Source organism: Giraffa tippelskirchi, chromosome 1 (genome assembly GCF_054371585.1).
Source record: "Giraffa tippelskirchi isolate mGirTip1 chromosome 1, T2T-mGirTip1v1.2.pri, whole genome shotgun sequence".
Classification (NCBI taxonomy): Eukaryota; Metazoa; Chordata; class Mammalia; order Artiodactyla; family Giraffidae; genus Giraffa; species Giraffa tippelskirchi.
The window spans coordinates 11,384,396-11,397,989 of NC_137275.1; the positions used below are offsets into that span (position 1 = coordinate 11,384,396).

The following is a 13,594-nucleotide window of genomic DNA, read 5'->3' on the forward strand; positions in this document are numbered from 1 at the left end:
ACTGGGAATGCCACCAGAACTAAGAGAGCTTTGTCTTACTTTTTTTTTTTATTGGAATATAGTTGATTTACAATGTGTTGCTTTTAGGTGTGCAGCAAAGTGAATCAGTTATTCATATACATATATGCACTCTTTTTTTGGATTCTTTTCCCATATTAGATCATTATAGAGTACTGAGTAGAGGTCCCTGTACTATACTGTAGATCTTCATTAGTAAACTATTTTAGATATAGTAGTGTGTCTATGTCAATCCCAGTCTCCCAGTTTATCCCTCCTCCTCCTTCCTCTCTGGTAATCATAAAATCTGTGGCTCTATTTCTGTTTTGTAAATAAGTTCATTTGTACCATTTTTTTATATTCCACATATAAATGCTATTATATGATATTCGTCCTTCTCTGAATGATTTACTTCACTTAGAATGAGTCTACAGGTCCATCCATGTTGCTGCAAATGGCATTATTTCATTCCTTTTTATGGCTGAGTAATATCCCACTGTATATATGTACTACATCTTTATACATTCTTCTGTTGGTGGACATTTAGATTGCCTCCGTGTCTTGGCTATTGTAAATAGTGCTACAATAAATATTGGGGTACTTGTATCTTTTTGAATTATGGTTTTCTCTGTGTATATGTCCAGGAGTGGGATTGCTGGATCTATTTCTAGTTTGTTTAAGGAACCTCCAGGCTGTTCTCCATAGCGGTTGTGCCAATTTACATTCCCACCAACAGTATAAAAGGGTTTCCTTTCCTGCACACCCTCTTCAGCATTTATTGTTTGTAGATTTTTTGATGATGGCCATTCTGACTGGTGTAGGGTGATACCTCGTACTTTGAATTTGCATTTCTCTAATAATTAGTGACGTTGAGTATCTTTTCACATGCCTTTTGGCCATCCATATGTCTTCTTTGGAGAAATGTCTCTTTAGATCTTCTGCCCACTCTTTGATTGGATTGTTTTTTTGTTATTGAGCTGCATGAGTTGTTTGTATGTTTTGGAGATTAATCCAGCTCCTAATGAAAATAAAAACAAAAATAAACAAATGGGACCTAATTAAACTTAAAAGCTTTTCCACAGCAAAGGAAACCATCAACAAAATGAAAAGACAACCCACAGAATGAGAGAAAATATTTGCAGAAGAAACAGCCAAAAGTCTTGCTTTAGGAAGAGAGCTTTCAATTTATTTTTAGTTGTGCCCATTTATGTCATCAGATGGCCATTGCTAATGACCATGTGGAAAAGACCACGTGAGGCTGTTGTGAGGTTCACTTTATCTGAAAACAGAAGGAAGGCTGGAGATCTGAGTGTCTTTGGCCAGCGTGGGCTCTCTGCCTTCCTGACAGCTGCTCCCTGGGCCCTGTGGGCTGTTACCCTCTGGAGCGGCTGTGTTTACATCTGGGATCAACTGTCCAGTGAAGGCAGTCAACAGCTGCAGCCCTTCCAGTTGGCCTTGCTCACCCCAGGTGGTGGGGTGGTCCTCAAGTCTGTGTTTCAGCCCCCCTTGGTCCCTGCTCACTCTGCCCTTCTCTGCCGGGCATACTGCAGTCCATTGGGTCACAAAGAGTTGGACACTGAACAACAACAACAACAAACTTGGCTTCACAAAACAATTGCTGGATTAGAGCCCTTCAGTTCAGGAAAATGCTATTTAGATCACTCATTGACAGCCTGAAGCCAGGAGAGAGCATTGATGTTTGGAGAGTGTTGGTTAGACATTCTCAACCACTTGTGGGTCATCATTATGATTTTTGCAACACCTATGTGCTTCATAGCTTTTGCTCAGCTCTTTATTTTTTTAATTTAAATAGATGTATTTAAAAGGGAAACATAGCACTACTATAAGTAACCACAACACAGTTTCAGAGCAAAACTTTCATTCTAGAGGAGGTTTTTTCTGTAAAAAGGGAAGAAAAATAAAGTTAGAGTGATGTTCAAGATATATGGGCTTTCCTGGTGGCTCAGATGGTAAAAAATCTGCCTGCAATGCAGGAGACCCGGGTTTGATCCCTGGGTTGGTAAGATCCCTTGAGGAGGGCATGGCAACCCACTCCAGTATTCTTGCCTGGAGTATCCTGTGGACAGAGGAGCCTGGCAGGCTACAGTCCATGGGGTCACAAAAAGTCAGACATGACCGAGCAACAAACACCTTTAAGATATACTAACCACTGCATGGAAACCCTCTCCTTGATATAATTAGAAAGAGGAAAAAAAGAAAACTTTCCAACTCTTTATCTGTTGTAATTTGAATGTCATGATACACGTACCAAATAAAAATCAGCCTGAGAAGTTAGGAGCATAATCATCATTTGCTGCAGCTCTAGCTGCACATGGGCCACTTCGGAGTCCTCAGCATTCTGCAAAAAGCAATGCTTCAATCCACAGTTTTCTGATAAGGACAAAGAACTGCAGACTGGTTATTGAGCTCTGAAATTTCCTTTAAGTTTCAGCCAACTCAGTGGCCCAAGGTGCAGGGTTCAGCCAAAATATAATTTAAATAAAGTGTGTGCTATTTTGAAAATTTTATTTTTAATTGGAAGATAATTGTTTTGCAATGTTGTGTTGGTTTCTGCCATGTGAGTGTGAGTGTGTTCGTCTCTCAGTCGTGTCCAACTCTTTGCAACCCCATGGACTGTAGCCCGTAAGGCTCCTCTGTCCATGGGATTCCTCAGACAAGAATACTGGAGTGAGTTGCCATTTCTTCCTCCAGGGGATCTTTCCAACTAGGGATCGAACCCGGGTCTCCCGCATTGCAGGCAGATTCTTTACTGTCTGAGCCATCAGGGACAACATGAATCTATGTCCCCTCCTTCTTGAACCTCCCTCCCACCCCCTGTTCCATCCCATCCCTCTAGGTTTGTCACAGAGCCCTGGGTTGAGCACCCTGTGTTGAACACAGCAACTTCCCATTAGCTATCTATTTTACACATGGTAATGTTAATGTTTCAATGCTACTCGCTCAATTCGTCCCACCCTCTCCTTCCATCGCTGTATCCACAAGTTTGTTCTCTATGTCCGTGTCTCTACTCCTGCCCTGCAAATAGATTCATCAGTACCGTTTTTCTAGATTCCATATATATGCCTTAATATGTGATATTTGTTTTTCTCTTCTGACTTTCTTCACTCTATATAATGGCAGATGAGTGGATAAAGAAGTTGTAGTACATATATACAATGGAAGTGTGTGATATTTTTATCAACAAAGTACTCATTTGCCTAACTATGGGTTTCCCTCTTCAACCTTGCTGACACCACTTCAGCTCAGGCAGTCTTAGTATGTATGTTCTGATGATTTGGGAGATGAAAAAATAGTCTTTATACATATTGAGAAATCATAAAGAGAGAGAAAATATGGATTACAAAGAAGATACACAAATTCACATTCATAAATGGAAACTATGGATTTTAAAGTGTGAACTTTATTATTGTTATAGTTTTACAATATAGATATATAATGATAGATATTGCCTATAATGATATAATCTATCTATATTATAGATACTGTCTGAGGAAAACTGGGTTAAAGGCACATGGGATGTTTCTGTATGATTTCCTACCACTGTGTGAGAACTACAATTATGTCAGAATGAAAGTTTAAGTTAAGGAGGATGTGACTGTTAAAAGTGTCCTACAGATGTAAGGTGTTCTTTTTCTCCAAATAGCTTCCACATGTATTATTTCATGAGAACCTTAATCAACCCTCTTCATTTCTGTCTGCATTTACCCATTCCACAGGTGGGAAAATAAAGCTTCAGAGAGGAAACTTTACTTATTGAGTGTGATGGAACTCAGAGATAACAGAGCAAGGACCCAAATCCAATTCATTTGAAACTAAGCCAAAAACTAACAGAGGTTCAGGAAAGGCGATTTTTACAGTAAAAATAGTGTTATCCTCAGACACACACTGAGCACCAATTATGCATAGGACGGAGTGTGAAAAACTTATATTGTGTAGTCAAGGACCATGTTTTGTTTATTGACCATCTCCAGCAACCAATCATGGGACAATTTATGAGTGGAAAGATGCTCTCAGGGAGGTAGGTTGGGGCTAGAGGGGAAGGCCAGAGCCCCCCCGCTCCTCCATTCCGTCACTTTGTGGGGGTCTCTCTGTTTTCATAAATCTCATTAAAAAGGACCCCTGAAAGCCCAATACCTTCATTTCACATGTGAGGGGGGCAACCGTTCATGGGGGTCTCGTCACCACGGGTATTTCAATGCCCAAGGACATTTGTTGCTCCGAGAGAGGACTTCTTACTTCCTAAGTGGATTCTCACTTAAAAATCCAGGTTTCGAAAGTTACCAATTTCAAAAGCCAATTTTCCTGAAGCCTTAAATTTCCATCTATAAATATGTGCTGTGCTAAGTTGCTTCAGTCGTGTCTGACTCTCTGCGACCCCACGGGCTGTAGCCCGCCAGCCTCCTCTGTCCATGGGATTTTCCAGGCAAGAATACTGGAGTGGGTTGCTATTTCCTTCTCCATCTATAAATATATTGCTCCATTTACAAATGGAGTGCTTTTATCTAAACAGAAAGACAATCCCTCTGCTTGTCACATTACATAGGTTAAAACATAAGACCTTGAGGAACTCAGTTAAATATCCTTAAACTTTTGAAACGCCTTTATTCGCTTCATGTAATTGATTTTTTAAGTACTTCATGCTGACAGGGCAGGTTTAAACCCTAACAAGCCAAACTTTAACATTTCATTTTTATAAATCTAATAAAGTGAATGTATAATTATAGAAAAATTCAAGTTCTCTTAAACAGTTGGAATGGTTTAGAAATGAAGTTGAACATAGCTTGACTCTTATTAACTTAAAATCACAAGTCTAAAATCAATTACCCAATCTAAATTGAAGCCACATGGTGGATCTGTCAGTATTTCTAAGATGCCAGAGTTTCTTAAACATTAAAAACACTGAGATTGGCCTCATTTTAACCCCAAACGAATTAATACTTTGGGTGTCTGTTCTACTTTATTACTTCTATTCGTACCTCTTTATCTTCCACTTGCTCTGTTAAGAGGGAGAGGCAGGGTACAGATGCATTATCTCAGATGGGCTGATGAAACAGGTTAAAAAAACATGGGACCTCGCCATATTCGCTTCTTGCTTGGAGATCTAAGGGTATAGCTTCTGAGCGCTGTATGCTGCTGGCACCGTCTTACCTGATCCAAACAGACCTTTATCACCCTAGCTCAACAGCTTTAAACTGGGGTTGGTGTCTCAGCTTTAATCTCTCAACATCGCTTCTGTTCCAGTCTTCTCACAGATAGAGGCAGACAGAGGTACACATCACTCCAACTCGCTTCATAGCCGCGCCTTCTGGCTTTGCCCACATTCTCAAATAGTGCCCACTGGATGCCCAACATTTTCCTTTTTATCTCCAGCAATGCTCACGATGAGGCTTCCCTGGTGGCTCACTGGTAAAGAATCTGCCTGCAGACGCAGGTGACCTGGGTTCCACCCTAGGGTCGGGAAGATTCCCCTAGAGAAGGAAATGGCAACCCACTCCAGTATTCTTCCCTGGGAAATCCCACAGACAGAGGAGCCTGGTAGGCTACACTCCATGGGGTGGCAAAGAGTTGAACACAGCTGAGCAACTAAACAATAACAACAATTTTCACAATAAGCCTCTAGGATAAATATTCTTGCGGCCACTTTCAGATGAGAAAAAATGAGGTTTAGAGAGGCTAATGAACTCAACTGTCAATATAAATGAAAGGTTTGGAATTTCTTCTGAGACCATCCAATGGTCCAAAGTCCACTTTATCAAATTCCCTGTTGAATTCTTTTCCTGTCACTAAGTTTCATGTTCTTTCTTGTCTCAGATCTCCTCTCATTATCAGCATCCTTTCTCTTACACAGGCCTTCCTGGGTCCTGCTGTAACATAGCTTCACACCTAAAATTCTTTATAGTTTCTCAAAGTTTAAAAAAAAAAAAAAGGAGTTTCAAAATCAAGGTAATAATAGCAGGTCCTGTGTTAATGAAATTTGATATGGAAAACCAAATGTCAGTAGGAATGATGATGTTATTTAAATTCTTCTAAAATGAGAGGCAAGTTTATTCATGCCCTTTCTGTCACCACCTTTTATATTGGCTCGTAACTTCTTTTGCTTAGAAAATTATGAGAAAAATAATCTGGCTTTAATTTTATAGAACAGTGATAAATATCACATTGGACTATGGGCTATTAATTTGGCAATGAAAATGTAATCAAAGAGCTTTAAGGGCTCAGAATGATTTTATCTTGGTCATTATGAACTGTATTTTATGTAACATCATATTTCTTTTCCTTGCAGACAGATAAGCTTAAAGAATTTAAGTGAGGTAAGTAGCAATTCTGTCCTAGGAAACAAAAAAGGAAATTTTTTGCATTAAGTGTCTGTGATGGGCAAGGTGCTTAATTATCATAACAGCTATGCTCAATGTGTATTAATAGCCTATTTTTTTTAAAAATTATTTTTAACTGGAGGCTGCAGTCCATGGGGTCGCAAAGAGTCGGACACGACTGAGTGACTGAACTGAACTGAATTGCTTTACAATGTTGTATTGGCTTCTGCAATGTAAACAATGTAAACTAGCTGTGAATATACATATACCCCCTCCCTCTTGAGCTTCGCTCCCTTCCCAGATCCAATCCCACCCTCTAGGTGGTCACAGAGCACCAGGGTGAGCTTCCTGTGCTATATAACAACTTCCCACTAGCTGTCTATTTTACACAATTATAATGTACCCTACTTTAAAGGTAATAAAACTAAAGCAAAACCAGGTAAGCCTGAGATTTTAAATGAAATTCTTATTCGCCACCACATTCAGTGCTTATTGGAAGACATGATGTCTCCACCAATGACTTCCATTCTTCAGCATTTCAAAAGTAAATGTTGGAAATTGTGATACAATTTCCTGATTATTAGTTGTTCACAAGAAAGACAGGAGTGCAAAGAGGAATATACAGGAGATACAGAGTCACACAGACCTGATTTAGAATCCCACTCTGCCACCAACAACTTTGTGAACTTGAGCAAATTCTCCTGCCCTCACCCCACTCCTGTTCTGTTCTGTTTTCCCAACCAAAAAATAGAGACAGGTATTGTCAACTTGGCAAACCTGATGTGACAAAGTCAGTCAGTCAAAGTCAGCACATAAATGTCCAGGTGAGCAGTAGAGGCTCCCTAAGTGGCATGAAGGTCAGGTCAGAGGGAGCTATCTTAGAGCCCCTTAGATGCTGACTTCTTTAAGCCCCAAAGAAGAAGGTCCTTAAGCCAATGGTACGCCCTCATTTCACTCCCCACTGGCCTCCTAAGGGATTTGGTTCTTATCTTAGTATTTGACCTATGCTTTTACACATAGAAGTTGGAGGTTCTTTCTCTCTTTTGAAGTCAAAAACTTGGCCTCCATGCACTGATGCTGAATGGAATCTCAGAGACAGAGTTTTGGGTGAAGCAGAAAGGAATAGGTTTATTGCTTTGCCCGGCAAAGGTTGTCATAACAGGCTCCTGCCCCTGAAAGCTGTGTGTGCCAACATGAGGGGATATGGTGAGGAGTTTTTTTATAGCAATAGTTCAAGGGTGAGGTTGCTGATAAGATTAGGGTGTGTGCAGGGCCTGTGCTCCTTTAATCTGGCTCCAGGGGGTCTCCTGATGAGTTTCTACAGGTTCCTGAGGTCATCAAACTGTGACCTCTCTCTGGAATGAAGAACTGTTTCAGGTAGTTAACATTTTCACTTATTGGGGGTTTGAGTAGTTCTTCAGAAGACCATCCCCAAGAAAAAGAAATGCAAAAGGGCAAAATGGTTGTCTGAGGAGGCCTTACAAGCAGCCATGAAAAGAAGAGAAGCAAAAGGCAAAGGAGAAAAGGAAAGATATTCCCATTTGAATGCAGAGTTCCAGAGAATAGCAAGGAGAGATAAGAAAGCCTTCCTCAGTGCTCATTGCAAAGAAATAGAGGATAACAATAGAATTGGAAAGACTAGAGATCTCTTCAAGAAGATTAGAGATACCAAGGGAACATTTCATGCAAAGATGGGCTCAATAAACGACAGAAACGGTATGGACCTAACAGAAGCAGAAGATATTAAGAAGAGGTGGTAAGAATACACAGAACTATACAAAAAAGATCTTCACAATCCAGATAATCATGATGGTGTGATCACTCACCTAGAGCCAGACATCCTGGAATGTGAAGTCAAGTGGGCCTTAGGAAGCATCACTACGAACAAAGCTAGTGGAGGTGATGGAATTCCAGTTGAGCTATTTCAAATCCTAAAAGATGATGTTATTAAAATGCTGGACTCAATATGCCAGCAAATTTGGAAAACTCGGCAGTGGCCACAGGACTGGAAAAGGTCAGTTTTCATTCCAATCCCAAAGAAAGGCAATGCCAAAGAATGCTCAAACTACCACACAATTGCACTCAGCTCACATACTAGCAAAGTAATGCTCAAAATTCTCCAAGCCAGGCTTCAACAGTATGTGAACCATGAACTTTCAGATGTTCAAGCTGGCTTTAGAAAAGGCAGAGGAACCAGACATCAAATTGCCAACATCCGATGGGTCATCGAAAAACCAAGAGAGTTCCAGAAAAAACATCTATTTTTGCTTTATTGACTATGCCAAAGCCTTTGACTGTGGATCAAAAAAAACTGTGGAAAATTCTTAAAGAGAAGGGAATACCAGACCACATGACCTGCCTCTTGAGAAATCTGTATGCAGGTTAGGAAGCAACAGTTAGGACTGGACATGGAACAACAGACTGGTTCCAAATAGGAAATGGAGTACATCAAGGCTGTATATTGTCACCCTGCTTATTTAACTTATATGCAGAGTACATCATGAGAAACGCTGGGCTGGAAGAAGGATAAGCTGGAATCAAGATTGCCAGGAGAAATATCAATAATCTCAGATATGCAGATGACACCACCCTTATGGCAGAAAGTGAAGTAAAGAGCCTCTTGATGAAAGTGAAAGAGGAGAGTGAAAAAGTTGCCTTAAAACTCAACATTCAGAAAACTAAGATCATGGCATCTGGTCCCATCACTTCCTGGCAAACAGATGGGGAAACAGTGGAAAAGGGATAAAATTTATTTTTCTCGGCTCCAAAATCACTGCAGATGGTGACTGCAGCCGTGAAATTAAAAGATGCTTGTTCCATGGAAGAAAAGTTATGACCAACCTAGACAGCTTATTAAAAAGCAGAGACATTACTTTGCCTACAAAGGTCCATCTAGTCAAAGCTATGATTTTTCCAGTAGCCATGTATGGATGTGAGAGTTGGACTATAAAGAAAGCTGAGCACCGAAGAATTGATGCTTTTGAACTGTGGTGTTGGAGAGGACTCTTGAGAGTCCCTTGGACTGCAAGGAGATCCAACCAGTCCACCCTAAAGGAAATCAGTCCTGAATATTCATTGGAAGGACTGATGCTAAAGCTGAAACGCCAATACTTTCGCCACCTGATGCAAAGAACTGACTCATTTGAAAAGACCCAGATGCTGGGAAAGATTGAAGGCAGGAGGAGAAGGGGTCGACAGAGGATGAGACGGTTGGATGGCATCACCAACTCAATGGACATGAGTTTGGGTAAACTCCGGGAGTTGGCGATGGACATGGAAGCCTGGCATGCTGCAGTCCATTGGATGGCAAAGAGTCAACATGACTGAGCAACTGAACTGATACCGATACAGAAGAGCTCAAAGATATTCTTATGTTTATCCCTTGAGGCAGAACCAGGACTCTGCCCCAAGACTGCACTATTGTTTCTTGGCTGCTCCTCCTTTGTCTCTGCAACCCCTCCCTTCCCTGATAAGCAGCTATTTGAGTCTGCCATTTAGGACTCAGTAAGGTCAAGGAGTCTGGAGTCTGTTCCCTATAAAAACAAAGAACAGTGTTCACAGAAAGGCTTCTGTCCCTGGGAGCCCCACAGATCCAGCTCAGTTTCATTTTCTCTCTATTTCTTTCTCCTTTCTTCCTTCTTTCTTTCCTTCCTTTCTTCCTTTCTTTCTTTCTGGTATTATGAGAATGTTAGAATTGAGTCTTTTCTAGCTTGCCCCTCAAGCAAGATAGTTATGACCTCCAATCCATAAGACAAGAATGTCAAGGAGGATAACACATGACTGCTACAGGAGGGGTTATATTCAAGACTCCACCCAGCTTATCCTCTTCTGCAAGTTGTTGGGCTTTCCAAGTGCCACCAGGAAGGAGAAAGTAGTGGTGGTCCTCTCCAGCTGAAGGAACCCACACATCTAAAGGGACTCCACCCTTTTCTTCCTGCAGATCAGCTAATGTGTTCCAAGTAGGTTGTCACTCAAGATGACCATTATTCACTGCTCAGTATGAAAGGACAATAGGCCCACCAATCACAAACAAGTAAGAAGGAAATGGGAATGTCTGCCTTGGACAGCAGGGATCCTGCAGGGCAGTTTGTTTTTCTTGCAACTTTTGTTGGCATTCTGCTGGAAATTGATAACATCTAAAGAACAACAAGGCCAAGTGGAAGAACACATTTTTCTCCCTTATCTCTTGCCAAGACACTTCCTCATTGCTATTGCCAAAACACTTCCTCATTGTTTGGACTGAGAGTCAAGGTCATTTCTCTATTCTAAAAACGCATCTCATAGGGCACATGCCATGCTTGTGTGAGTGTTAAATTCTTGCTTAAATTACATCTTGAGGACCAGAATTCATTCCAGCAGAAGTGATGTGCCACCTGCCACCCCCCCTAAAAAAAAAAAAAAAAAAAACCTAAGAGAAAAAAAGAGGGCTTCCCTGATGGCTCAGACAGTAAAGAATCTGGCTTCAGTGCAGGAGACCAGTGTTTGATCCCTGAGTCAGGAAGATCCCCTGGAGAAGGAAATGGAAACCCACTCCAGTATTCTTGCCTGGAGGATTCCATGGACAGAGGAGCCTGGCTGTTGCAAAGGTTGCAATGGACAGAGGAGTCTATGGGGTTGCAAAGAGTCAGACACGACTGAATGACTAACACATACACATAAGAGAAAAAGAAGCCTCAGAAAAGCGGCAAGAATTGCCAGCTGGCGGAAAGATGGAGCCAGTAATGAAAACCTGAAGTCTCGATCTACTCTCCATGTCCATAGTTCTGCACTAGGAAATATGCAACATGCCTGAAATGAAGTAGTGAAAAAAAAGAAGGAAACAGATAAAAGGATGGGATGAGAAGAAGGTGGGAAATGAAGAAGAAGGCATTACTATTTAACTTGAATATGTTAATTTTCTAACAAAATAAAATCTAGATTTCACCTTACCTTTTTCTTTTTATTTAATTTTTTTTTTACCTTTTGTAATCCTCTTTAATGTCCGGCTGAATAGAGACAGCTGGATCCTTTTTTTTTTCTTAACTTTATTTAATATTGGAGTATAGTTGACTATAGGGCTTCCCTTGTGGCTCAGCTGGTAAAGAATATACCTGCAATGCGGGAGACCTGGGTTCGAACCCTCAGTTGGGAAGATCCCCTGGAGAAGGGAAAGGCTACCCACTCCAGTATTCTGGCCTGGAAAATTCCATGGAGTGTATAATCCATGGGGTTGCAAAGAGTCGGCCACGACTGAGCAACTTTCACTTCATAGTTGACTTACAATATTGTGTTAGTTTCAGGTGTACAGCAAAGTGATGCAGTTATCCATACACATACATCTGTTCTTTTTCAGATCCTTTTCTGATATAAGTTATTACAGAATATTGAGTAGGGTTTCCTGTGCTATACAATAGGTCCTTAATGATTATCTATCTCATATAGTCTAGTACCTCCCACCACCACCTTTGCCCTTTGGTCACTGTAAGTTTGTTTACTATGTCTGTGAGTGTGTTTCTGTTTTGTAAATAAGTTCATTTGTATTTTTTTTTTATATTCCACATATAAGTGATATTATTAATATATTATTTTGGATCTAGAGATTATTGTATTAAGTGAAGTCAGAGGAAAGCAACTATCTCTCCACTTTTCTAATTGCATTTGATTTTAAATTCAGAGCCCTCGAGCAAAAAGTTGGCTGGGTCTCAATTAAACAAAACAAGAGCTCTCTCAGACAGATGGCTTCTCAGCTGTATTTACAGCAAGGCTTTCCCTCTCCTTTGACAAGCTTGAGAACCACAGCACAAAAGACTGAGCACTTTGAACTGGCTGGTTCAAAGTCTTGGAGAGGACTCAGTGCGGAGACTTCCAAACCACTCATGAGAATCGATTCATTCATTACCTATTTACATAGCCTATCGTTGTTGCTGTTCAGTCACTCAGTCATCCAACTCTTTGCAACCAGGTGGACTACAGCACGCCAGGCTGCCCTGTCTTTCACCACCTCCCAGAGCTCACCCAAACTCATGTCCATTGAGCTAGGAATGTCATCCAACCATCTCGTCCTCTGTCGTCCCCTTCTCCTCCTGCCTTCAGTCTATAGTTTTGCCTTGATTTGCTGGCCATGAAGAAATGTATGTCCTCTTTTCATAATCCTAGGGGATGCCAAGTTCCTTAAGATAAAAGGGCTTGTCTGTTGGCCAGCCTTAGACAAGACATACGATGCCTCTCTGAGATATTTGTTGATACAGGTTTCTTGTCTACGAAGCCAATGTGAGTCAGGAGACCTGGGCTCCAGAGTCTGCTCAGTGGCAAGATAATTCTGGGACTCTGGGCAAATGTCACCGCCTCTTTGGACCTCATCTGCAATCTACTGGCTTTAACTTTTCATGGACCTCAGACCACTTTGAAAATTGATGTAAAGTATGATAAACCTTTCCCACCCCAGAAAAAAATGCATGTATTTACAGAAGAAAACAAAATTGAGTTTTAATTTCAGAAGGTTCATGAGCCCCACGAGGCCATTCAAGGACCTCTTCAATCCCCCCAGGTTAAGAAGCTCTTGTCCAAATGATACTTGTAGACTTCCTCAACTACTGTAATGCATGAAATGGACTTTAGAGAATTATTTGCAATTAAGTAAATACTTCAGCAAATACTGTTACTTCTTGCAAGGCATTTTAATTCTTCAAGAGTATAATAGGACTCCAGAATACAACCCAGATAAGCACATAGACTTTCATAATGAAGAATGATCAGGAATTCACTATTAAGGAAAGAAAGAGAAAGACAAGGTTTGGAAAGAAAAATGGTTGCCTTAAAAAGAATATTGTGAATATTTTCATGCTCATCTTTAAAAATAAAAATTCCAAAGCAGGTATAAAGAAAATTAACCATGGCTTTAATCACTTAAACATAACCTCTATTAAAATTTTATCATCTTTCTTCAAATCCTATTTTCTATAATACAACTTCACACACACATACACTGCTTTTAAATATATCATAAGCCCCATTTTTATCCTGAAGTTTTTATGTAACTTTGAGACATTGATAAAGTATAATTTTATGCCATACTGTATATAAATAATTGCAATGAATTTCTAATTTTGCAATAGTGAATATAGCACCAAAATTTATTTAATATTTCCCACTTAGAGGGTCATGTAGATTGTTTCCAGTGTTTTTATATTATAAGTAATGATGTACTGGACATTTTTGTACATAGAACTTGATCCAGATTTCAAGTTGTTGTCTTACAAAAAGAAACTCATCAATGGAATTAT

At 40.3% G+C, this 13,594-nt stretch overlaps 1 protein-coding gene across 4 annotated transcripts in view; it reads left to right on the forward strand.

The window, feature by feature from the left end:
- Positions 1-13,594, forward strand: part of CLNK (cytokine dependent hematopoietic cell linker) — a 200,062-nt gene that overhangs the window by 149,614 nt on the left and 36,854 nt on the right. For all 4 annotated transcript variants that reach the window (XM_081487638.1, XM_081487833.1, XM_081487920.1 and 1 more), the window contains one exon: positions 6,302-6,329. In XM_081487638.1, coding sequence (XP_081343764.1) covers positions 6,302-6,329 — 28 coding nt within the window. The remainder of the gene's footprint in view (positions 1-6,301; positions 6,330-13,594) is intronic.